The sequence below is a fragment of the Leptodactylus fuscus genome, unplaced genomic scaffold (genome assembly GCF_031893055.1).
Source record: "Leptodactylus fuscus isolate aLepFus1 unplaced genomic scaffold, aLepFus1.hap2 HAP2_SCAFFOLD_80, whole genome shotgun sequence".
Taxonomy (NCBI): Eukaryota; Metazoa; Chordata; class Amphibia; order Anura; family Leptodactylidae; genus Leptodactylus; species Leptodactylus fuscus.
In genome coordinates, this window is record NW_027440839.1 from 340595 (window position 1) to 367131 (window position 26537).

A 26537-nucleotide genomic window follows, 5' to 3' on the forward strand; every position below is an offset into this window, starting at 1 on the left:
ACACTGTCAGGGCACCTAGGACTATATATATATATATATCTATAATACATAGTGCATGACACTGTCAGGGCTCCTAGGACTATATATATCTATAATACATAGTGTATGACACTGTCAGGACTCCTAGGACTATATATATCTATAATACATAGAGTATGACACTGTCAGGACTCCTAGGACTATATATATCTATAATACATAGTGTATGACACTGTCAGGGCTCCTAGGACTATATATATATCTATAATACATAGTGTATGACACTGTCCGGGCTCCTAGGACTATATATCTATAATACATAGTGTATAACACTGTCAGGGCTCCTAGGAATATATATATCTATAATACATAGTGTATGACACTGTCAGGACTCCTAGGACTATATATATCTATAATACATAGTGTATGACACTGTCAGGGCTCCTAGGACTATATATATCTATAATACATAGTGTATGACACTGTCAGGACTCCTAGGACTATATATATCTATAATACATAGAGTATGACACTGTCAGGACTCCTAGGACTATATATATCTATAATACATAGTGTATGACACTGTCAGGGCTCCTAGGACTATATATATATCTATAATACATAGTGTATGACACTGTCCGGGCTCCTAGGACTATATATCTATAATACATAGTGTATGACACTGTCAGGGCTCCTAGGAATATATATATCTAGGTCTATATATATCTATAATACATAGTATATGACACTGTCAGGACTCCTAGGACTATATATATCTATAATACATAGTGTATGACACTGTCAGGACTCCTAGGACTGTATAAATCTATAATACATAGTGTATGACACTGTCAGGGCTCCTAGGACTATATATATCTATAATACATAGTGTATGACACTGTCAGGGCTCCTAGGTCTATATATATCTATAATACATAGTGTATGACACTGTCAGGACTCCTAGGACTATATATATATATCTATAATACATAGTGTATGACACTGTCAGGGCTCCTAGGACTATATATCTATAATACATAGTGTATGACACTGTCAGGACTCCTAGGACTATACATATCTATAATACATAGTGTATGACACTGTCAGGGCTCCTAGGACTATATATATCTATAATACATAGTGTATGACACTGCCAGGGCTTCTAGGACTATATATATCTATAATACATAGTGTATGACACTGTCAGGGCTCCTAGGACTATATAGATCTATAATACATAGTGTATGACACTGTCAGGGCTCCTAGGACTATATATATCTATAATACATAGTGTATGACACTGTCAGGACTCCTAGGACTATATATATCTATAATACATAGTGTATGACACTGTCAGGGCTCCTAGGACTATATATATCTATAATACATAGTGTATGACACTGTCAGGGCTCCTAGGACTATATATATATCTATAATACATAGTGTATGACACTGTCAGGACTCCTAGGACTATATATATATATCTATAATACATAGTGTATGACACTGTCAGGGCTCCTAGGACTATATATATCTATAATACATAGTGTATGACACTGTCAGGGCTCCTAGGACTATATATATATATATATCTATAATACATAGTGTATGACACTGTCAGGGCTCCTAGGACTATATATCTATAATACATAGTGTATGACACTGTCAGGGCTCCTAGGACTATATATATCTATAATACATAGTGTATGACACTGTCAGGGCTCCTAGGACTATATATCTATAATACATAGTGTATGACACTGTCAGGGCTGCTAGTACTATATAGATCTATAATACATAGTGTATGACACTGTCAGGACTCCTAGGACTATATATATCTATAATACATAGTGTATGACATTGTCAGGGCTCCTAGGACTATATATATCTATAATAAATAGTGTATGACACTGTCAGGACTCCTAGGACTATATATATATATATATATAATACATAGTGTATGACACTGTCAGGGCTCCTAGGACTATATATATCTATAATACATAGTGTATGACACTGTCAGGGCTCCTAGGACTATATATATCTATAATACATAATGTATGACACTGTAAGGACTCCTAGGACTATATATCTATAATACATAGTGTATGACACTGTCAGGGCTCCTAGAACTATATATATCTATAATACATAGTGTATGACACTGTCAGGGCTCCTAGGACTGTATATCTATAATACATAGTGTATGACACTGTCAGGGCTCCTAGGACTATATATATTACATAGTGTATGACATTGTCTGCCATTTCTTTGATACATTTTGTGGTTATGTGTGACCCTGGCTAGTTACTATCACTGCCACCAGGACCCTCTTTCCCTATATGACCCTTCCAGTACCCCGACTACTATCACCATTGGCAATGGTCATGCCCTCCACCGCTGCCACATGACAAGTTTAGTAATGACCGCAGCTTACAATTGGCAGTGAGAATACTGAAGATGAATTGCGGGTGTCTCACTATCCCTGGCTGTATTCTCTGTAGTATTGCTATGAGTTTTGTCCTGTCCCTGCTGGCTGAGGTCTGTCCCTGCTCTCTTTGTCTTCTTCTCCACAAATGGGCTTCTCTTATTGCCTATGACATCATCAGTGACTTCTCCACCCACAGCCCCTCAGGATTGGCTAACATGGTGATGCAAGGGATTACTGGAGAGCCCAGGTGGATCAAAGGACGTGTGATCCTGCACCTCTCGGTAGGTTCCCATTGGTGGCAGCCACATCTGAAATGAATTACCAAAAATGTTGGTGCTGTCTGGAACATTTTGTGTATTTCTGGTCAAATCTGGTTAGTTATAATCTGGGTCGCCCATGTGTATCTGTACAGCGCTGTAGTATATGCTGGCGTTATATATTTATAATCTAGGTTCATAGCACCTGCAGTTATTATAGCAGTTCGTACGATACGGTCCTGGTACAGATTCTGTATTCAGTGTGCATGCCTGACCTCTGAAGGGTTAATAATGAGGACAGGGGTGTGTCAGGGACATAGTAGTGGTCACATGGTCCTGGCAGCCGCTGCAGGAAGCGTGCCATCACTGTATGTACTGTACTCCAGCACCAGGAAATACCTGAGAATACGAGATTCCTACAACACGTGGGGATAACAATAGATTCCGGCACATTCTGTCTCCTCTGCCGTTATAGTGGGGGGTGTGACGGGGTCCAGGGGGGAGCTGGAGCTGCAAATCTATTCCCTAGCAGGAGTGTATAAAGCTTGTGCAAATTGGAAAAAAAAAAATCCAACCCGATAGATGAAGTTTTTTAATAGACAACAGTTTGTCCTTGGCCACTCAAGCCATTTGCACTCGAGGAACGGATCGTGGACTTATAATAAACCCTCATATGGACAAGGCTAGTGGTCTGTGCTGCACATAGGGGGCGATGTCTTCATTGCTATCCTGCCTAGTGTACAGGTACGGTCCCATACACTGTACCTGCTTGTCTGGTCCCTGGCGCAGGGCCACATACACTAGGCGGGTGTGTCAGCCATGTTCTGTGTATACAGGGGATTACAAGGCGAGGATGGTTGCAGGCAGTGCACAGACCGACTGTCACATCTAAGGCCAGGGACAGCCGCCGCCTGTACTCACATTACTATAGTCAGGGAGCACAGTGTGCAGCAGACAAGCACATGGTGCAAACAACCCGACCGGGCGCTCTCACATCGCAGTTATGTAATTCTGGCACAAGCCCTAATAGCTAACAGTGCGCAGCTCAGGCCATACAGGGGTTCGTCTCAGAGTCTATTTTTGGGTAGTGTACCTCTTGGTGAGAGATCACTGACTTCTCGACATAAGTCTAATAATGCTCGTGAAGACATTTTGCCCCGTTGGGCACAACATTGGACTAAGAGAAGCAGGATGGTCATTTTGATAAATTGTCGCCATGCTGGGCTGTTTGACATAGCTGCTACGAGGTGTGAACAGGCCCCGGACGGCCCAGGTAGATCACCAATAGAGTTTGATCCATCTTCTTTCCTTGTCCATCCATTTCCAAGTGCTTAGCAGAAAGATAGTGTCATGGCGCCCATTACTTGTCCTCTCATTGACATCCTAACCCCCAGTGTTGTTTTTCATGGGAGGGCCGACCACTCGCCTACCCACAGTTTCTGCCATGTTTCTCCTACATATAGAACATGAGTCGGATGACAGTGAAACTTCTCCAGAAAACCAAATTTTTGAGCGGCCATCACCTTACTCAGAGCACTCCATGAATGTCCACCTCCAATGGTCATCTCAAAGAGGTTTCATTGTTATTCAGTAGACCACATTTGATGTTGTAAAGGTTCTTGGAATTTTCTAGTCCTGATTCAAGTTAGGGATCTTCCCCTTGTTAGTGGTCATTATGCAGTGATAGGTGAAGTCCGGATGATGAGATTAGGGGACTGCCTATAACACAGGTGAGGGGGTCCTGGAAATACGTATAGTAACACTCATCTTTTTGTAAGAGTGCATTCAGTTTCCTTAGAGCTCCCCTTAGTATCTCAAGTAGGGTTGAGCCGATCTTGAGATTTCAGGATCGATTTCAAAATCCAATCATTTTCCAGCCGATCCCGATTGTGAAACTTGCTCGATCGCCGATTGGGATCCGATCTTTCCCGATCCCTCAACCCTAATTGTATATTATATGTGCTCTAGGGTTGAGCTGATCTTGAGATTTCAAAATCCGATTTTCGATAATTTTCCAGCCGATCTCGATCGTGAAATTTGCTCGATCGCCAATCGGGATCCGATCTTTCCCGGTCTTGATCGCTCAACCCTAATCTCAAGCTGAGGGTTGTAGATGACAACCAAGGACACCCCATTGGTTTGTCCTCACATCACGGTGTTCTGTTGGCTCTGCCAATTTGGTTTTTAATTGTTCTTGGATGGTCGTTCTGCTTCAAGAATGTCTTTTCGAGGCCACCGTGATATTTGTCCATATCTATAAGGTCAGGACATATGTGGTTGTATCCGTAGAAAGTAGAGGGTTTCTTTCTTTAACGTGTTTTGGATTAAAATGGTCTCATGATGGGTGGTTACTTGTCTACCACTATAGCTATGTCTCAGTTTTGTTGTTCTATGTCTATGTCGGTAAAGGAGTATCTGAGTGTCAGGTTAAGAGTGGATGACACTGACCGAAATGCTCACAGAAGGTTTTCAGCTGTTGTTCCGACTCTGTCCAGAGTAAGATATCATTGATGTACAAGAGTAGGCCAGAAACCTGGAGGTGCAGATGGACCGTAAGTCAATCTCAAACTTGGCCACGGTAAGACTTACCTACTATGGTGCCATTTTTCTCCCCATTGCCATACCAGTCTGCTGTAAATATATGCTGTGAGTGAGGATGAAGTTCTCGAGTCTCACCACAGGTTCAGCGGTCATACCTTACCTGGCAGACCATTATGGTGTGGGACATTGGAGTATAAAAATTCCACATCCATGGGAGATAAGATGGTGACACATGGGTGACACTTATTGTCGACACTTTATATAATGGATCTGTAGTAACTTGAAGGTAGCTCTCTCCCTCACTAAAGCTTAAGACTCATCCAGAGATGTCCTCAGTGAAGGTGCCCACACATTAAATAACTGGTCCTTCTGGATTCCCTCAGGGGCTGGAAAGGATCATGCCCCTATCCTTGGACCTATTGGTATGTGGTCATTTCATTTCATGGTCTTGTCCGAGACACCAGCAATGATCTTTTTTATTATTACTGTTACGTAGTAACGTCCTACCGGTGGTCTATGCGTAGTAACGTCCTACCGGTGGTCTATGCGTAGTAACGTCCTACCGGTGGTCTATGCGTAGTAACGTCCCACCGGTGGTCTATACGTAGTAACGTCCTACCGGTGGTCTATACGAAGTAACGTCCTACCGGTGGTCTATACGTAGTAACGTCCTACCGGTGGTCTATACGTAGTAACGTCCTACCGGTGGTCTATACGTAGTAACGTCCTACCGGTGGTCTATACGAAATAACGTCCTACCGGTGGTCTATACGTAGTAACGTCCTACCGGTGGTCTATACGTAGTAACGTCCTACCGGTGGTCTATACGTAGTAACGTCCTACCGGTGGTCTATACGTAGTAACGTCCTACCGGTGGTCTATACGTAGTAACGTCCTACCGGTGGTCTATACGTAGTAACGTCCTACCGGTGGTCTATACGTAGTAACGTCCTACCGGTGGTCTATACGAAGTAACGTCCTACCGGTGGTCTATACGTAGTAACGTCCTACTGGTGGTCTATCTCACATCATCATACAATCATAGATAAGAGGACGGATCTCCCGGTGCCAGAATAATTCTATAGATCTGACCACAACACTTAGGACAAAGAAACTTTAGTATTAAAATTAACCTTCAGATCTCAGAGACCCCGGAGGGTCTGTGAGTATAAAGTCCTGACAACCGGTGACACTCCGAACAGGAATGAATGAGTCCCACGTGTCCAAACAAAAACCACGGGGGGAACCCTGAAAGATGAATCTCGTGATGTTTGCCGAACACATACCCATACTATAAAAAGGGCGCAGTTTTGTAAGCGGCATGGCTAAACAATCGCCATTAATCCTAACGGAGGTAAAACGCCCATTAATTGCGGTAGAGGTCAGAATCGCAACTCCAAGTGACACATAAAATTACTTTACAACCCAAAACTGCTCTCTACTCGGTTTCCCCCATAAGGTGGCGCTGTTTCTCCTTTATTCTTCCCTATGTGACAAGGTGGAGCGACCATGCAGTACGGTGCGGAGTGTGTCCCATAAGTTATTAAATAAGACAAAACCTTACGCTAACAACCCTAATAACTGCGCTATAAACGACCGGAAAACAAGTCGCCCATCATACGGCCCCCGTTTCATCTTCTCGTTAAGGTCCATAACACAAACAGAAGAGGGGTTACACAGGTGCGCCCTAAATCTGGTAACACTGCTCTAGTCATATCCAAAGATGTAGCGAGGGGCGCAGTACAGTGCCCTCTAGTTGTCACCGCACATAATACATCTCATGTCCATGAAGTAAAGCCCCCAGAACGCAGACGTCTCAGTGTATGCAGGAGATGTTGTCATCAACCGATGATACAAGGAGAACATTCAATACTGCTGGTGCCCTGTATACTGAAGAGACGCTCATCCTGACATCTGCATCCCGGGCCGCACATGGTGTCGGTATGACTAGAACGATGGGCGCTCCACGTCCCACTGGTTCAACTTGATGAAGAGGCCTGGAAAGACAAATAGAAGAACAGAAGTGAAGGGTTGGCAGAGCCAGGGAGGAAGAGTGTAAGGGTTGGCAGTGCCAGGGAGGAGGAGTGTAAGGGTCGGCAGTGCCAGGGAAGAGGAGTGTAAGGGCGGCAGTACCAAAGAGGAGGAGTGTAAGGGTCGGCAGTGCCAGGGAGGAGGAGTGTAAGGGTCGGCAGTGCCAGGGAGGAGGAGTGTAAGGGTCGGCAGTGCCAGGTAGGAGGAGTGTAAGGGTCGGCAGTGCCAGGGAGGAGGAGTGTAAGGGTCGGCAGTGCCAGGGAGGAGGAGTGTAAGGGTCGGCAGTGCCAGGGAGGAGTGTAAGGTGGGCAGTGCCAAAGAGGAGGAGTGTGAGGTGGGCAGTGCCAGGGAGGAGGAGTGTAGGGATGGTAGTGCCAGGGAGGAGGAGTGTAAGGGTGGCAGTGCCAAAGAGGAGGAGTGTAAGGTGGGCAGTGCCAGGGAGGAGGAGTGTAAGGGTCGGCAGTGCCAGGTAGGAGGAGTGTAAGGGTCGACAGTGCCAGGGAGGAGGAGTGTAAGGTGGGCAGTGCCAAAGAGGAGGAGTGTGAGGTGGGCAGTGCCAGGGAGGAGGAGTGTAGGGATGGCAGTGCCAGGGAGGAGGAGTGTAAGGGCGGCAGTGCCAAAGAGGAGGAGTGTAAGGTGGGCAGTGCCAGGGAGGAGGAGTGTAAGGGTCGGCAGTGCCAGGGAGGAGGAGTGTAAGGGTCGGCAGTGCCAGGGAGGAGGAATGTAGGGCTGGCAGCGCTGGGGTGGAGGATTGTAAAGATGGCAGTGCCAGGGTGGAGGAATGGCAGTGCTAGGCTGCAGGAGTGTAGGCGGATTGTGGCATCATGGAGAACTGTAAGAGGGCAGGGTTTCCAGAGTGTAGGGTCTGCAGTGCCAGGATAAAGGAGTACAGGGGACTGTAGTGCCAGAATAGAGGAGTTTAGGGGTATCAGTGCCAACATACGGCAGTGTAAGGGGAACTGTCAGTGAGAATGGAGGATCAGGAAGTGACTGTGGACATGGACAACAATAAATCTCCTACCTGTGGCCTCTGTGTGCAGGATCTGGTCATCATGACTCCGTATCTGGCCGCGTGCAAACACTTTCCGTCCTTCTATCTTCTCCACATGACTGTCCACAATGACGGTGGAACCTAATGGGATCGGGCTGTGAAAAGATAATCGGTAAAGGGAGACCGAGAACATGTAACGTGCAGATGATTATGGAGGTGGCGATTATGGGGGTGATAATGATGGTGATGATGAGCACAGTGTGTACAGTGTCTGAGCAGCACTTACTTCCGGTAGTTGATGTTCAGATTGGCAGTCATTACATGTCCACTGACATACACGACTCCTGCACCGAGTGTGCTGTCTAAGATGGTAGCGATGCAGCCGCCATGTGTGTACCTGAGGAGCAGAGGGTATGTGAGGGGTGTGTGGCGATACACCTAGGACACATACACAGAGGGAGCAGAGCTTACCCTGGGGGGCCTTCAAGATAGGGGCCCGGCTGGAATATACAGATCATCCTCTTCTCAGCTGTGTTATAGAACATGCTGTACTCAAAGCCCACGCCGTCCTGGTCATGGTTCCTGGTGAAGAGACGGGTGACCCTGCTCTCCTCCGGGGGAAAATCTGTCATGGGGGAGACAGAGCTCGGCCCTGAGATCTCACAGCACAGTAGTGACATAACAATGATGACAAGGGGTGAGAAGGGCCAACCAGCTGGATGTCTCGTGGTGTACAGAGCCGCTACCTGCTATGTGGTGTACAGAGCCGCTACCTGCTATGTGGTGTACAGAGCCGCTACCTGCTATGTGGTGTACAGAGCCGCTACCTGCTATGTGATGTACAGAACCATTACCTGCTAAGTGGTGTACAGAGCCACTACCTGCTATGTGGTGTACAGACCCATTACCTGCTATGTGATGTACAGACCCATTACCTGCTATGTGGTGTACTGAACCATTACCTGCTATGTGGTGTACAGAGCCACTACCTGCTATGTGGTGTACAGACCCATTACCTGCTATGTGATGTACAGACCCATTACCTGCTATGTGATGTACAGACCCATTACCTGCTATGTGGTGTACTAAACCATTACCTGCTATGTGGTGTACAGAGCCACTACCTGCTATGTGGTGTACAGAGCCACTACCTGTTATGTGGTGTACAGAGCCGCTATCTGCTATGTGGTGTACAGAGCCGCTACCTGCTATGTGGTGTACAGACCCATTACCTGCTATGTGGTGTACTGACACATTACCTGCTATGTGGTGTACAGAGCCGCTACCTGCTATGTGGTGTACAGAGCCGCTACCTGCTATGTGGTGTACAGAGCCGCTACCTGCTATGTGGTGTACAGAGCCGCTACCTGCTATGTGATGTACAGAACCATTACCTGCTAAGTGGTGTACAGAGCCACTACCTGCTATGTGATGTACAGACCCATTACCTGCTATGTGATGTACTGAACCATTACCTGCTATGTGGTGTACAGAGCCGCTACCTGCTATGTGGTGTACAGAGCCGCTACCTGCTATGTGATGTACAGAACCATTACCTGCTATGTGGTGTACAGAGCCGCTACATGCTATGTGGTGTACAGAGCCGCTACCTGCTATGTGGTGTACAGAGCCGCTACCTGCTATGTGGTGTACAGACCCATTACCTGCTATGTGGTGTACTGACACATTACCTGCTATGTGGTGTACAGAGCCACTACCTGCTATGTGGTGTACTGAACCATTACCTGCTATGTGGTGTACAGAGCCACTACCTGCTATGTGGTGTACAGAGCCACTACCTGCTATGTGGTGTACAGAGCCGCTACCTGCTATGTGGTGTACAGAGCCGTTACCTGCTATGTGGTGTACAGAGCCGCTACCTGCTATGTGATGTACAGACCCATTACCTGCTATGTGGTGTACTGAACCATAACCTGCTATGTGGTGTACAGAGCCACTATCTGTTATGTGGTGTACAGAGCCGCTACCTGCTATGTGGTGTACAGAGCCGCTACCTGCTATGTGGTGTACAGACCCATTACCTGCTATGTGGTGTACTGACCCATTACCTGCTATGTGGTGTACAGAGCCACTACCTTCTATGTGGTGTACTGAACCATTACCTGCTATGTGGTGTACAGAGCCGCTACCTGCTATGTGGTGTACAGAGCCGCTACCTGCTATGTGGTGTACAGAGCCGCTACCTGCTATGTGGTGTACTGAACCATTACCTGCTATGTGGTGTACAGAGCCACTACCTGCTATGTGGCGTACAGAGCCACTACCTGATATGTGGTGTACAGAGCCGCTACCTGCTATGTGGTGTACTGAACCCTTACCTGCTATGTGGTGTACAGAGCCACTACCTGCTATGTGGTGTACTGAACCATTACCTGCTATGTGGTGTACAGAGCCACTACCTGCTATGTGGTGTACAGAGCCACTACCTGCTATGTGGTGTACAGAGCTGATACCTGCTATGTGGCGTACAGAGCCACTACCTGATATGTGGTGTACAGAGCCGCTACCTGCTATGTGGTGTACAGAGCCACTACCTGCTATGTGGTGTACAGAGCCGCTACCGGCTATGTGGTGTACAGAGCCGCTACCTGCTATGTGGTGTACAGAGCTGCTACCTGCTATGTGGTGTACTGAACCATTACCTGCTATGTGGTATACTGAACCATTACCTGCTATGTGGTGTACAGAGCCGCTACCTGCTATGTGGTGTACAGAGCTGTTACCTGCTATGTGGTGTACAGAACTGTTGTACGATGGGATCCTCCTCCAGGCTCCGCCCCTGCTCAGCTCCTCATACTTCCTATACAACTCCTGTGTGTTGCGACTCCACGATGCGTTGGGCAGGCTGTAGTCCCGATGTGCATGAGACCGCTGACAGGTCTGTGACACAACACATAGAAATCACCTCATGTACGGTAATGGCTGCAGCAGACAGGAAGTGACTACTCACCGAAAACCAGCGTAGAGGGGAGGGGCCTATATGTGACTGTGAGATCCGATGGCCAAGGACAGCGCCTCCACAGAACAACCGGGAGCAGATGGGAATCATAATCCTGGAGAAGACAGAGGACGCTGATCATACCTACAGCCCATCATACACTCCCACATACTGATCACCTATAGCCAATCATACCCCGCCCATACTGATCACCTATAGCCAATCATACCCTGCCCATACTGATCACCTATAGCCAAACATACCCTGCCCATACTAATCACCTATAGCCGATCATACCCTGCCCATACTGATCACCTATAGCCAATCATACCCTGCCCATACTGATCACCTATAGCCAATCATACCCTGCCCATACTCATCACCAATAACGAATCATACCCTGCCCATACTGATCACCTATAGCCGATCATACCCTGCCCATACTGATCACCTATAGCAGATCATACCCTGCCCATACTGATCACCTATAGCCGATCATACCCTGCCCATACTAATCACCTATAGCCAATCATACCCTGCCCATACTAATCACCTATAGCCAATCATACCCTGCCCATACTGATCACCTATAGCCAATCATACCCTGCCCATACTGATCACCTATAGCCGATCATACCCTGCCCATACTGATCACCTATAGCCGATCATACCCTGCCCATACTGATCACCTATAGCTGATCATACCCTGCCCATACTGATCACCTATAGTCAATCATACCCTGCCCATACTGATCACCTATACCCTGCCCATACTGATCACCTATAACCAATCATACCCTGCCCATACTGATCACCTAGAGCCGATCATACCCTGCCCATACTGATCACCTATAGCCGATCATAACCTGCCCATACTGATCACCTATAGTCAATCATACCCTGCCCATACTGATCACCTATACTCTGCCCATACTGATCACCTATAACCAATCATACCCTGCCCATACTGATCACCTATAGCCGATCATACCCTGCCCATACTGATCACCTAGAGCCGATCATACCCTGCCCATACTGATCACCTATAGCCGATCATACTCTGCCCATACTGATCACCTATAGCCGATCATACCCTGCCCATACTAATCACCTATAGCCGATCATACCCTGCCCATACTAATCACCTATAGCCAATCATACCCTGCCCATACTGATCACCTATAGCCAATCATACCCTACCCATACTGATCACCTATAGCCGATCATACCCTGCCCATACTGATCACCAATAGCCGATCATACCCTGCCCATACTAATCACCTATAGCCAATCATACCCTGCCCATACTGATCACCTATAGCCAATCATACCCTGCCCATACTGATCACCAATAACCAATCATACCCTGCCCATACTGATCACCTATAGCCGATCATACCCTGCCCATACTGATCACCTATAGCCAATCATACCCTGCCCATACAAATCACCTATAACCAATCATACCTTGCCCATACTGATCACCTATAGCCAATCATACCCTGCCCATACTGATTACCTATAGCCGATCATACCCTGCCCATACTGATCACCTATAGCCGATCATACCCTGCCCATACTGATCACCTATAGTCAATCATACCCTGCCCATACTGATCACCTATACCCTGCCCATACTGATCACCTATAACCAATCATACCCTGCCCATACTGATCACCTAGAGCCGATCATACCCTGCCCATACTGATCACCTAGAGCCAATCATACCCTGCCCATACTGATCACCTATAGCCGATCATACCTTGCCCATACTTATCACCTATAGCCGATCATACCCTGCCCATACTGATCACCTATAGTCAATCATACCCTGCCCATACTGATCACCTATACCCTGCCCATACTGATCACCTATAACCAATCATACCCTGCCCATACTGATCACCTATAGCCGATCATACCCTGCCCATACTGATCACCTAGAGCCGATCATACCCTGTCCATACTGATCACCTATAGCCGAACATACCCTGCCCATACTTATCACCTATAGCCGATCATACCCTGCCCATACTAATCACCTATAGCCGATCATACCCTGCCCATACTAATCACCTATAGCCAATCATACCCTGCCCATACTGATCACCTATAGCCGATCATACCCTGCCCATACTTATCACCTATAGCCGATCATACCCTGCCCATACTGATCACCTATAGCCGATCATACCCTGCCCATACTGATCACCTATAGTCAATCATACCCTGCCATACTGATCACCTATACCCTGCCCATACTGATCACCTATAACCAATCATACCCTGCCCATACTGATCACCTATAGCCGATCATACCCTGCCCATACTGATCACCTAGAGCCGATCATACCCTGCCCATACTGATCACCTATAGCCGATCATACCCTGCCCATACTTATCACCTATAGCCGATCATACCCTGCTCATACTAATCACCTATAGGCAGATCAGATCACAACCTGGTACATCTGCGACCCACATACATTCCACTGGTGCGCAGAGAACCGGCGGTTACCCGTACCGTGAAGATTTGGTCAGAGGGAAGTGTCGAGTCTCTAAGGGACTGCTTTGATATAACTTTATGGGAAGTGTTTCAAGACTCATTTCCAGAGGACATTGAGGGACTCACACATTGCATAACGGACTACATTAATTTCTGTGTGGACAGCACGGTACCAACTAGGAAGGTGAGGTGTTTCTCCAATAACAAACCATGGATTAACTCTGAGATTAAAACTCTTCTCAAGCAAAAAAAGAGAATTTTTAGGTCTGGGGACAAAGATGGCCTGGGGGCGGTTCAGAAACAGCTGAGACAATTGATCAGGGAAGGGAAAGCCAACTACAGACGGAAGATGGAGCTACAGATGGGGGAGGGTAGAATCTCTGAGGTGTGGGACAGCCTTAAGGCAATTTCAGGACACAAGGAAAAGACAAGGCACCGAACAGTAGGGGACAGGAAGTGGCTTAACGAGCTTAATCTATTCTTCAACAGATTCGACTCCAAGCAAATGCTCCCTCCACCAGCATGTCAGCTAACCGCCCTCCCCTCACACACCAAGACCCAACCCCCACCGACCTGCGGTCAACTGCAATCTGACTATCTGATTCTGCAGGAGTCTCAGGTGTGTAAGGAAATGAAGAACATTAGAGCGAACAAAGCGGGGGGACCAGATGGTATAAGCGCAAGAGTTCTTAAAATGTGCAGTGACCAGCTGTGTGGTATTATAACGCACATGTACAATATGAGCCTGAAGCTGGGGGTGGTACCTCAACTGTGGAAAACATCTTGCGTGGTACCAGTCCCAAAGAAACCCAACCCGATGGGCTACAATGACTACCGACCTGTAGCACTGACATCCCACCTGATGAAGGTCCTAGAGAGACTGGTCCTGACACACCTACACCCCCTAGTGAGCTCCGCTCTGGACCCCCTCCAGTTTGCCTATCAGCCAGGCATTGGGGTAGATGACGCCATCATCCACCTTCTTCATAGAGCTCTCTCTCACCTGGAGAAACCCGGGAACACTGTGAGAATAATGTTCTTTGATTTCTCCAGTGCGTTCAACACCATTCAGCCAGAACTACTGAGGGAGAAGCTGAACCTTGGTGGTGTGGACCATCACCTGTCCAACTGGATCCTAGACTACCTGACAAACCGCCCTCAGTATGTGAGAGCCCAGGACTGTGTGTCTGACACTGTGATCTGTAGTACGGGGGCACCTCAAGGTACAGTTCTTGCTCCATTCCTCTTCACACTGTACACTGCTGACTTCAGGCACAACTCATCCAGCTGTTACTTACAGAAGTACTCCGATGACTCTGCTATAATAGGCCTTATCACTGATGGCGATGATAGGGAATACAGAGACTTAAACCGGGATTTTGTTGAATGGTGCCAGCAGAACCAGCTCAGGATTAATGCTGGGAAGACCAAGGAGATGGTGGTGGACTTTAGTAAACGGAGAGGTGCTCCGACCCCGGTGGAGATCCAAGGAACATGTATTGAGATAGTCAGGACCTATAAGTACCTGGGCGTGCTCCTCAATAATAAACTAGACTGGGCTGATCACCTGGGGGCGCTGCACAGAAAGGGTCACAGCAGACTCTACCTGCTCAGGAGGCTGAGGGCCTTCGGAGTCCGGGGGACACTTCTTAGGGCCTTCTTCAACTCTGTGGTTGCCTCAGCCATCTTTTTCGGTGTGGCCTGCTGGGGAAGCAGTATATCAACCAGGGACAGAAATAGACTTGACAGGCTGATCAGGAGGGCCAGCTCTGTCCTGGGGAGCCCCTTGGACCCAGTACAGGTGGTGGGTGACAGAAGGATACTGTCTGTGGTGACCTCCATGCGGGGGAACAAATCCCACCCCATGTATGGGACCCTGATGGGACTTGGCAGCACTGTAAGCGACCGTCTGCTTCACCCCAAGTGTGAGAAGGAGCGCTATCGCAGGTCCTTCCTTCCAACCGCGACCAGGCTGTATAATCTACATCAGACCAAACGAAGAGCTCTCCGCACAGAGAACTAATGATTATGAGGATGACCATGAGGTCTTCCTCTTTCTCTTCTGTTTTTCCTTAGCTGCCATGGACTCCTAGTATATCTTCTCTTCTCAGCTTATCTGTGTCTACGTCTGTAACATATTACTCTGTATTATCCTGTATCTGTATTACTATGCTGCTGTAACACGCTGAAATTTCCCCAAGGTGGGACTATTAAAGGATTATCTTATCTTATCTTATCTTATAGCCAATCATACCCTGCCCATACTGATCACCTATAGCCAATCATACCCTGCCCATACTGATCACCTATAGCCGATCATACCCTGCCCATACTGATCACCTATAGCCGATCATACCCTGCCCATACTAATCACCTATAGCCAATCATACCCTGCCCATACTGATCACCTATAGCCAATCATACCCTGCCCATACTGATCACCAATAACCAATCATACCCTGCCCATACTGATCACCTATAGTCGATCATACCCTGCCCATACTGATCACCTATAGCCGATCATACCCTGCCCATACTGATCACCTATAGCCGATCATACCCTGCCCATACTAATCACCTATAGCCAATCATACCCTGCCCATACTAATCACCTATAACCAATCATACCTTGCCCATACTGATCACCTATAGCCAATCATACCCTGCCCATACTGATCACCTATAGCCGATCATACCCTGCCCATACTGATCACCTATAGCCGATCATACCCTGCCCATACTGATCACCTATAGTCAATCATACCCTGCCCATACTGATCACCTATACCCTGCCCATACTGATCACCTATAACCAATCATACCCTGCCCATACTGATCACCTAGAGCCGATCATACCTTGCGCATACTGATCACCTAGAGCCAATCATACCCTGCCCATACTGATCACCTATAGCCGATCATACCTTGCCCATACTTATCACCTATAGCCGATCATACCCTGCCCATACTGATCACCTATAGTCAATCATACCCTGCCCATACTGATCACCTATAACCAATCATACCCTGCCCATACTGATCACCTATAGCCGATCATACCCTGCCCATACTGATCACCTAGAGCCGATCATACCCTGCCCATACTGATCACCTATAGCCGATCATACCCTGCCCATACTGATCACCTATAGCCAATCATACCCTGCCCATACTGATCACCTATAGCCGATCATACCCTGCCCATACTTATCACCTATAGCCGATCATACCCTTCCCATACTGATCACCTATAGCCGATCATACCCTGCCCATACTAATCACCTATAGCCGATCATACCCTGCCCATACTTATCACCTATAGCCGATCATACCCTGCCCATACTAATCACCTATAGCCGATCATACCCTGCCCATACTAATCACCTATAGCCAATCATACCCTGCCCATACTGATCACCTATAGCCGATCATACCCTGCCCATACTTATCACCTATAGCCGATCATACCCTTCCCATACTGATCACCTATAGCCGATCATACCCTGCCCATACTGATCACCTATAGTCAATCATACCCTGCCCATACTGATCACCTATACCCTGCCCATACTGATCACCTAAAACCAATCATACCCTGCCCATACTGATCACCTATAGCCGATCATACCCTGCCCATACTGATCACCTAGAGCCGATCATACCCTGCCCATACTGATCACCTATAGCCGATCATACCCTGCCCATACTTATCACCTATAGCCGATCATACCCTGCCCATACTAATCACCTATAGCCGATCATACCCTGCCCATACTGATCACCTATAGCCAATCATACCCTGCCCATACTGATCACCTATAGCCGATCATACCCTGCCCATACTGATCACCTAGAGCCGATCATACCCTGCCCATACTGATCACCTATAGCCGATCATACCCTGCCCATACTGATCACCTATAACGAATCATACCCTGCCCATACTGATCACCTACAGCCGATCATACCCTGCCCATACTTATCACCTATAGCCGATCATACCCTGCCCATACTGATCACCTATAGTCAATCATACCCTGCCCATACTGATCACCTATACCCTGCCCATACTGATCACCTATAACCAATCATACCCTGCCCATACTGATCACCTATAGCCGATCATACCCTGCCCATACTGATCACCTAGAGCCGATCATACCCTGCCCATACTTATCACCTATAGCCGATCATACCCTGCCCATACTAATCACCTATAGCCGATCATACCCTGCCCATACTAATCACCTATAGCCAATCATACCCTGCCCATACTGATCACCTATAGCCGATCATACCCTGCCCATACTGATCACCTATAGCCGATCATACCCTGCCCATACTTATCACCTATAGCCGATCATACCCTGCCAATACTGATCACCTATAGTCAATCATACCCTGCCCATACTGATCACCTATAGCCGATCATACCCTGCCCATACTGATCACCTATAGCCGATCATACCCTGCCCATACTAATCACCTATAGCCAATCATACCCTGCCCATACTGATCACCTATAGCCAATCATACCCTGCCCATATTGATCACCTATAGCCAATCATACCCTGCCCATACTGATCACCAATAACCAATCATACCCTGCCCATACTGATCACCTATAGCCGATCATACCCTGCCCATGCTGATCACCTATAGCCGATCATACCCTGCCCATACTGATCACCTATAGCCGATCATACCCTGCCCATACTAATCACCTATAGCCAATCATACCCTGCCCATACTGATCACCTATAGCCAATCATACCCTGCCCATACTGATCACCTATAGCCAATCATACCCTGCCCATACTGATCACCTATAGCCGATCATACCCTGCCCATACTGATCACCTATAGCCAATCATACCCTGCCCATACTGATCACCTATAGTCAATCATACCCTGCCCATACTGATCACCTATAACCAATCATACCCTGCCCATACTGATCACCTACAGCCGATCATACCCTGCCCATACTTATCACCTATAGCCGATCATACCCTGCCCATACTGATCACCTATAGTCAATCATACCCTGCCCATACTGATCACCTATACCCTGCCCATACTGATCACCTATAACCAATCATACCCTGCCCATACTGATCACCTATAGCCAATCATACCCTGCCCATACTGATCACCTAGAGCCGATCATACCCTGCCAATACTGATCACCTATAGTCAATCATACCCTGCCCATACTGATCACCTATAGCCGATCATACCCTGCCCATACTGATCACCTATAGCCGATCATACCCTGCCCATACTGATCACCTATAGTCAATCATACCCTGCCCATACTGATCACCTATAACCAATCATACCCTGCCCATACTGATCACCTACAGCCGATCATACCCTGCCCATACTTATCACCTATAGCCGATCATACCCTGCCCATACTGATCACCTATAGTCAATCATACCCTGCCCATACTGATCACCTATACCCTGCCCATACTGATCACCTATAACCAATCATACCCTGCCCATACTGATCACCTATAGCCGATCATACCCTGCCCATACTGATCACCTAGAGCCGATCATACCCTGCCCATACTGATCACCTATAGCCGATCATACCCTGCCCATACTTATCACCTATAGCCGATCATACCCTGCCCATACTAATCACCTATAGCCAATCATACCCTGCCCATACTGATCACCTATAGCCGATCATACCCTGCCCATACTGGTCACCTATAGCCGATCATACCCTGCCCATACTTATCACCTATAGCCGATCATACCCTGCCCATACTGATTACCTATAGTCAATCATACCCTGCCCATACTGATCACCTATAGCCAATCATACCCTGCCCATACTGATCACCTATAGCCGATCATACCCTGCCCATACTGATCACCTATAGCCGATCATACCCTGCCCATACTAATCACCTATAGCCAATCATACCCTGCCCATACAGATCACCTATAGCCAATCATACCCTGCCCATACTGATCACCAATAACCAATCATACCCTGCCCATACTGATCACCTACAGCCGATCATACCCTGCCCATACTGATCACCTATAGCCGATCATACCCTGCCCATACTGATCACCTATAGCCAATCATACCCTGCCCATACTGATCACCTATAGTCAATCATACCCTGCCCATACTGATCACCTATAACCAATCATACCCTGCCCATACTGATCACCTACAGCCGATCATACCCTGCCCATACTGATCACCTATAGTCAATCATACCCTGCCCATACTGATCACCTATACCCTGCCCATACTGATCACCTATAACCAATCATACCCTGCCCATACTGATCACCTATAGCCGATCATACCCTGCCCATACTTATCACCTATAGCCGATCATACCCTGCCCATACTAATCACCTATAGCCAATCATACCCTGCCCATACTGATCACCTATAGCCGATCATACCCTGCCCATACTGGTCACCTATAGCCGATCATACCCTGCCCATACTTATCACCTATAGCCGATCATACCCTGCCCATACTGATTACCTATAGTCAATCATACCCTGCCCATACTGATCACCTATAGCCAATCATACCCTGCCCATACTGATCACCTATAGCCGATCATACCCTGCCCATACTGATCACCTATAGCTAATCATACCCTGCCCATACTGATCACCTATAGTCAATCATACCCTGCCCATACTGATCACCTATAGCCAATCATACCCTGCCCATACTGATCACCTATAGCCAATCATACCCTGCCCATACTGATCACCTATAGCCAATCATACCCTGCCCATACTGATCACCTATAGCCGATCATACCCTGCCCATACTGATCACCTATAGCCGATCATACCCTGCCCATACTGATCACCTATAGCCGATCATACCCTGCCCATACTGATCACCTATAGTCAATCATACCCTGCCCATACTGATCACCTATACCCTGCCCATACTGATCACCTATAACCAATCATACCCTGCCCATACTGATCACCTAGAGCCGATCATACCCTGCCCATACTGATCACCTAGAGCCGATCATACCCTGCCCATACTGATCACCTATAGTCAATCATACCCTGCCCATGCTGATCACCTATACCCTGCCCATACTGATCACCTATAACCAATCATACCCTGCCCATACTGATCACCTATAGCCGATCATACCCTGCCCATACTGATCACCTATAGCCGATCATACCCTGCCCATACTGATCACCTATAGCCGATCATACCCTGCCCATACTGATCACCTATAGCCGATCATACCCTGCCCATACTGATCACCTAGAGCCGATCATACCCTGCCCATACTGATCACCTAGAGCCGATCATACCCTGCCCATACTAATCACCTATAGCCAATCATACCCTGCCCATACTAATCACCTATAGCCAATCATACCCTGCCCACACTGATCACCTATAGCCAATCATACCCTGCCCATACTGATCACCTATAGCCGATCATACCCTGAGATACCAAGAGATGAGAGGTCTGTGGGGGAGGGGATGTCTGAGGGGATCAGCCATGTTTCTGTGATACTGAGAAATGTAAATTCATTAGAAATGAAGAGGTTGTGGATGTATTTGAGTTTATTGTGTGTGGAGCGAGTGATCCATAGTGCACCGGAGTGGACAGGGGGAGGGGCAGGAGCGGGTAAGATAGGTGTAAGATTTAGGTGGTTCTGTGTGCTGATGCTGGGTGTGCGGAAAGAGGTGACAGTAGGGGTTAGCTGGGATAGTCCAGGATTAGTAGATGTCACCAGAAGTAAGGAGTAGCAGGGAGGGGGACAGAAGGTGTAAATAGGAGGGTGCAGGGGGGTGTCTGGGGCGGAAAGCCTGCAGGTCTGTGTTCTCTTCTGGTCCCATTCTGGCCTAATTTTGATCTGCACACTTAGATTCCACACTGCGATTGCACACTTGGATTGCACACTTAGATTGCACGCTTGGATTGTGCACTTAGATTGCACGGTTGGATTGCACAATGACTTCAGGTCACCATGACCCAGGTGCGGCCCTTATGGCTTACGCTGCATTTTAAGTCACAGAACACTTTCCCATTTCCCTCTTTGGACCTACAGGACTTGTTTCTTGTGGGATGAGCAGCAGCTTGTTGGGACTATTTTGGGGAAGGACTGGTATTTCCGATCGCTTTTTATGGCCCCAGTATCACAAGCACTATATCCCATGATGGCAACGCGGAACAATTATACAAAAATTTACAAACTGTTCAACACGTGACCAAGTTGTATCCGCCATAACGGCTCTAGGTGCAATCCGCGATTGTCTAATTCGTCGTCGTCTTCCACTGAGGTCACCGCTGCCGTGACACTGTTTTTGAGCTCATCCCCTTTTAGCGGCTAATGGTGGCCCGAAAACCGGGGATCCGAGATATCCTCTGAATAAAAAGTGTCAGGGTGTAACGGTGAACGATGTGGGCGGACAAGAGTCTATCACCGAGTCTTGGGCTCCCATGTGACCTATGCAACATTTAGAAAACATAGAACCTGTAGGCACCAATGTGGCGGCCATTAAGTGGGAATGGTGGGGGTGAGGTGGAGGAAGGAAAAGGTTGGAGGAGGCGGTAAATGGTCCGAAGTGGTGGAAAGAACCCGTTCTGCAGCATTTCCAGATACTTGTGTCCCGTAACTGTGTCTCTCGAAAAAAAACCCAAAAAAACAAGCCATAACCCTTTAAGAGATCGCATTCATTCATTTACTAAGTATATATATATATATATATATATATATATATATATATATATACACATCTATATACCGCCTCCTGTAGACCTGCCAAAACCTCTATAATGTCCCAATGTATCTTACACAGATAATACGGCTGCCTTATGAACAGTCTGTACAAAACCTACAATCATTTTAAGTATACAGCTCCTCTGTGTGTCCTCGGTTACAGACTACAACCGCCATGTGGTCCTCCATTCATGAACAGCTCTTCTGGGGTGTCCGGCTAAGGACCTCAACTGAGGAGGGGCAGTCATGGCTCCTATATGTATGAGTGAGGGGCCCCGGCTGAGGAGAATACATGTACATGAGTGAGGGGCCCCGGCTGGGGAGGGGCAGTCATGGCTCCTATATGTATGAGTGAGGGGCCCCAGCTGAGGAGAATACATGTATATGAGTGAGGGGCCCGGGCTGGAGAGGGGCAGTCATAGTTCCTGTGTATATGAGTGAGGGGCCCTGGCTGAGAAGAATACATGTATATGAGTGAAGGGCCCGGGCTGAGAAGAATACATGTGTGAGTGAGGGGCCCGGGCTGAGGAGGGACAGTCATGGCTCCCATGTATAGGAGTGAGGGGCCCGGGCTGGGGCAGTCATGGTTCCCGTGTATATGAGTGAGGGGCCCTGGCTGAGAAGAATACATGTATATGAGTGAGGGGCCCGGGCTGAGAAGAATACATGTGTGAGTGAGGGGCCCGGGCTGAGGAGGGACAGTCATGGCTCCCATGTATAGGAGTGAGGGGCCCGGGCTGGGGCAGTCATGGTTCCCGTGTATAGGAGTGAGGGGCCCGGGCTGGGGCAGTCATGGTTCCCGTGTATATGAGTGAGGGGCCCCGGCTGAGGAGAATACATGTATGAGTGAGGGGTCCGGGCTGGAGTAGTCATGGCTCCTATATGTATATGAGTGAGGGGCCCGGGCTGGGGAGGGGCAGTCATGGAGATTACATGTGTGAGTGAGGGGTCCCGGCTGAGGAGGGGCAGTCATGGCTCCCATGTATATGAGTGAGGGGCCCGGGCTGAGGAGAATACATATGTGAGTGAGGGGCCCGGGCTGGGGCAGTCATGGCTCCCGTGTATATGAGTGAGGGGCCCGGGCTGGGGCAGTCATGGCTCCCGTGTATATGAGTGAGGGGCCCGGGCAGTCATGGCTCCCGTGTATATGAGTGAGGGGCCCGGGCTGGGGCAGTCATGGCTCCCGTGTATATGAGTGAGGGGCCCGGGCAGTCATGGCTCCCGTGTATATGAGTGAGGGGCCCGGGCTGGGGCAGTCATGGCTCCCGTGTATATGAGTGAGGGGCCCGGGCAGTTATGGCTCCCGTGTATATGAGTGAGGGGCCCGGGCTGGGGCAGTTATGGCTCCCGTGTATATGAGTGAGGGGCCCGGGCTGGGGCAGTTATGGCTCCCGTGTATATGAGTGAGGGGCTTCATCCTCCATCTGTCACATCACTCACCTCAGTAGCCGGCAGGTTCTTCAGTCACATTTCGGCATCCTCACGAGGACATTCCGGTCATTCCGTCCTTGGCCGCGGACATCTTCCTGGAGACAGCCGTATAGACGTCCTATAGTTCGGGCTCAGGTAAAATGGCGGCCGCCTGTCTATAGCAATGTGACATATCAGGTGACAGCCCAGCCTCTAGTGACAGCTCTATACATCCACCGCAATGTCACCGGCTACGAGCGCCATGTCCGAATCATGTGACCTGCTGTGGTAACCATAGTAACAAGATTCCTCTCTCTCTGTTCTGCTGTATAAGATGTTATTACCTGCACCAGCGTATATATGGAAGAGGGGGATATAGGGGGTAGGTGGTGTAGGGGGCAGGTAATGTAGGGGGTAGGTGGTGTAGGGGGTAGGTAGTGTACTAGGGGGCAGGTAATGTAGGGGGCAGGTGGTGTAGGGGGCAGGTAATGTAGGGGGCAGGTGCTGTACTAGGGGGCAGGTGGTGTACTAGGGGGCAGGTAATGTAGGGGGTAGGTGGTGTAGGGGGCAGGTAGTGTAGGGGGCAGGTGGTGTAGGGGGCAGGTAGTGTACTAGGGGGCAGGTAATGTAGGGGGTAGGTGGTGTAGGGGGCAGGTAGTGTAGGGGGCAGGTGGTGTAGGGGGCAGGTAGTGTACTAGGGGGCAGGTGGTGTAGGGGGTAGGTAGTGTACTAGGGGCAGGTAATGTAGGGGGCAGGTAATGTAGGGGGCAGGTGGTGTAGGGGGCAGGTGGTGTAGGGGGCAGGTAATGTAGGGGGCAGGTAGTGTAGGGGGCAGGTAGTGTAGGGGGCAGGTAGTGTAGGGGGCAGGTGGTGTAGGGGGCAGGTGGTGTAGGGGGCAGGTAATGTAGGGGGCAGGTAATGTAGGGGGCAGGTAATGTACTAGGGGCAGGTAATGTAGGGGGCAGGTGGTGTAGGGGGCAGGTAATGTAGGGGGCAGGTGGTGTAGGGGGTAGGTGCTGTACTAGGGGCAGGTAATGTAGGGGGTAGGTGCTGTAGGGGGCAGGTAATGTAGGGGGTAGGTAATGTAGGGGCAGGTGGTGTAGGGGGCAGGTAATGTACTAGGGGCAGGTAATGTACTAGGGGCAGGTAATGTAGGGGGCAGGTAATGTAGGGGGCAGGTGGTGTAGAGGGCAGGTAATGTACTAGGGGCAGGTAATGTAGGGGGCAGGTAATGTAGGGGGCAGGTGGTGTAGGGGGCAGGTAATGTAGGGGGCAGGTGGTGTAGGGGGCAGGTAATGTAGGGGGCAGGTGGTGTAGGGGGTAGGTGCTGTACTAGGGGCAGGTAATGTAGGGGGTAGGTAATGTAGGGGCAGGTGGTGTAGGGGGCAGGTGGTGTACTAGGGGGCAGGTAATGTAGGGGGCAGGTAATGTAGGGGGCAGGTAATGTAGGGGGCAGGTGGTGTAGGGGGCAGGTGGTGTAGGGGGCAGGTAATGTAGGGGGCAGGTAATGTAGGGGGCAGGTAGTGTAGGGGGCAGGTGGTGTAGGGGGCAGGTAATGTAGGGGGCAGGTAATGTAGGGGGCAGGTAATGTACTAGGGGCAGGTAATGTAGGGGGCAGGTGGTGTAGGGGGCAGGTAATGTAGGGGGCAGGTGGTGTAGGGGGCAGGTAATGTAGGGGGCAGGTGGTGTAGGGGGTAGGTGCTGTACTAGGGGCAGGTAATGTAGGGGGTAGGTGCTGTAGGGGGCAGGTAATGTAGGGGGTAGGTAATGTAGGGGCAGGTGGTGTAGGGGGCAGGTAATGTACTAGGGGCAGGTAATGTACTAGGGGCAGGTAATGTAGGGGGCAGGTAATGTAGGGGGCAGGTGGTGTAGGGGGCAGGTAATGTACTAGGGGCAGGTAATGTACTAGGGGCAGGTAATGTAGGGGGCAGGTGGTGTAGGGGGCAGGTAATGTAGGGGGCAGGTGGTGTAGGGGGCAAGTAATGTAGGGGGCAGGTGGTGTAGGGGGCAGGTAATGTAGGGGGCAGGTGGTGTAGGGGGTAGGTGCTGTACTAGGGGCAGGTAATGTAGGGGGTAGGTAATGTAGGGGCAGGTGGTGTAGGGGGCAGGTGGTGTACTAGGGGGCAGGTAATGTAGGGGGTAGGTGGTGTAGGGGGTAGGTTCTATAGGGGCAGGTAATGTAGGGGGCAGGTGGTGTACTAGGGGCAGGTAATGTAGGGGCAGGTGGTGTACTAGGGGCAGGTAATGTAGGGGGTAGGTGGTGTAGGGGGTAGGTTCTATAGGGGCAGGTAATGTAGGGGGCAGGTGGTGTACTAGGGGCAGGTAATGTAGGGGGCAGGTGCTGTACTAGGGGCAGGTAATGTAGGGGCAGGTGGTGTACTAGGGGTAGGTAATGTAGGGGGTAGGTGCTGTACTAGGGGCAGGTAATGTAGGGGGTAGGTGCTGTAGGGGGCAGGTAATGTAGGGGGTAGGTAATGTAGGGGCAGGTGGTGTAGGGGGCAGGTGGTGTACTAGGGGGCAGGTAATGTAGGGGGTAGGTAATGTAGGGGGTAGGTTCTATAGGGGCAGGTAATGTAGGGGGCAGGTGGTGTACTAGGGGCAGGTAATGTAGGGGCAGGTGGTGTACTAGGGGCAGGTAATGTAGGGGGTAGGTGGTGTAGGGGGTAGGTT

General features: G+C 49.0%; 1 protein-coding gene across 1 annotated transcript; it reads right to left on the reverse strand.

Moving 5' to 3' along the window:
* Positions 1–3309: 3309 nt before the first annotated feature.
* Positions 3310–23990, reverse strand: LOC142188796 (acyl-coenzyme A thioesterase THEM4-like). The gene is made up of 7 exons (XM_075261998.1): positions 23898–23990; positions 11202–11304; positions 10975–11131; positions 8702–8855; positions 8517–8627; positions 8261–8385; positions 3310–7205 (listed from the first exon to the last, which is right to left on the reverse strand). Exons 2-7 carry the CDS (start codon positions 11298–11300, stop codon positions 7156–7158), a joined length of 696 nt encoding a protein of 231 aa, XP_075118099.1. The 5' UTR covers positions 11301–11304; positions 23898–23990; the 3' UTR covers positions 3310–7155.
* Between the last annotated feature and the right edge of the window lie 2547 nt (positions 23991–26537).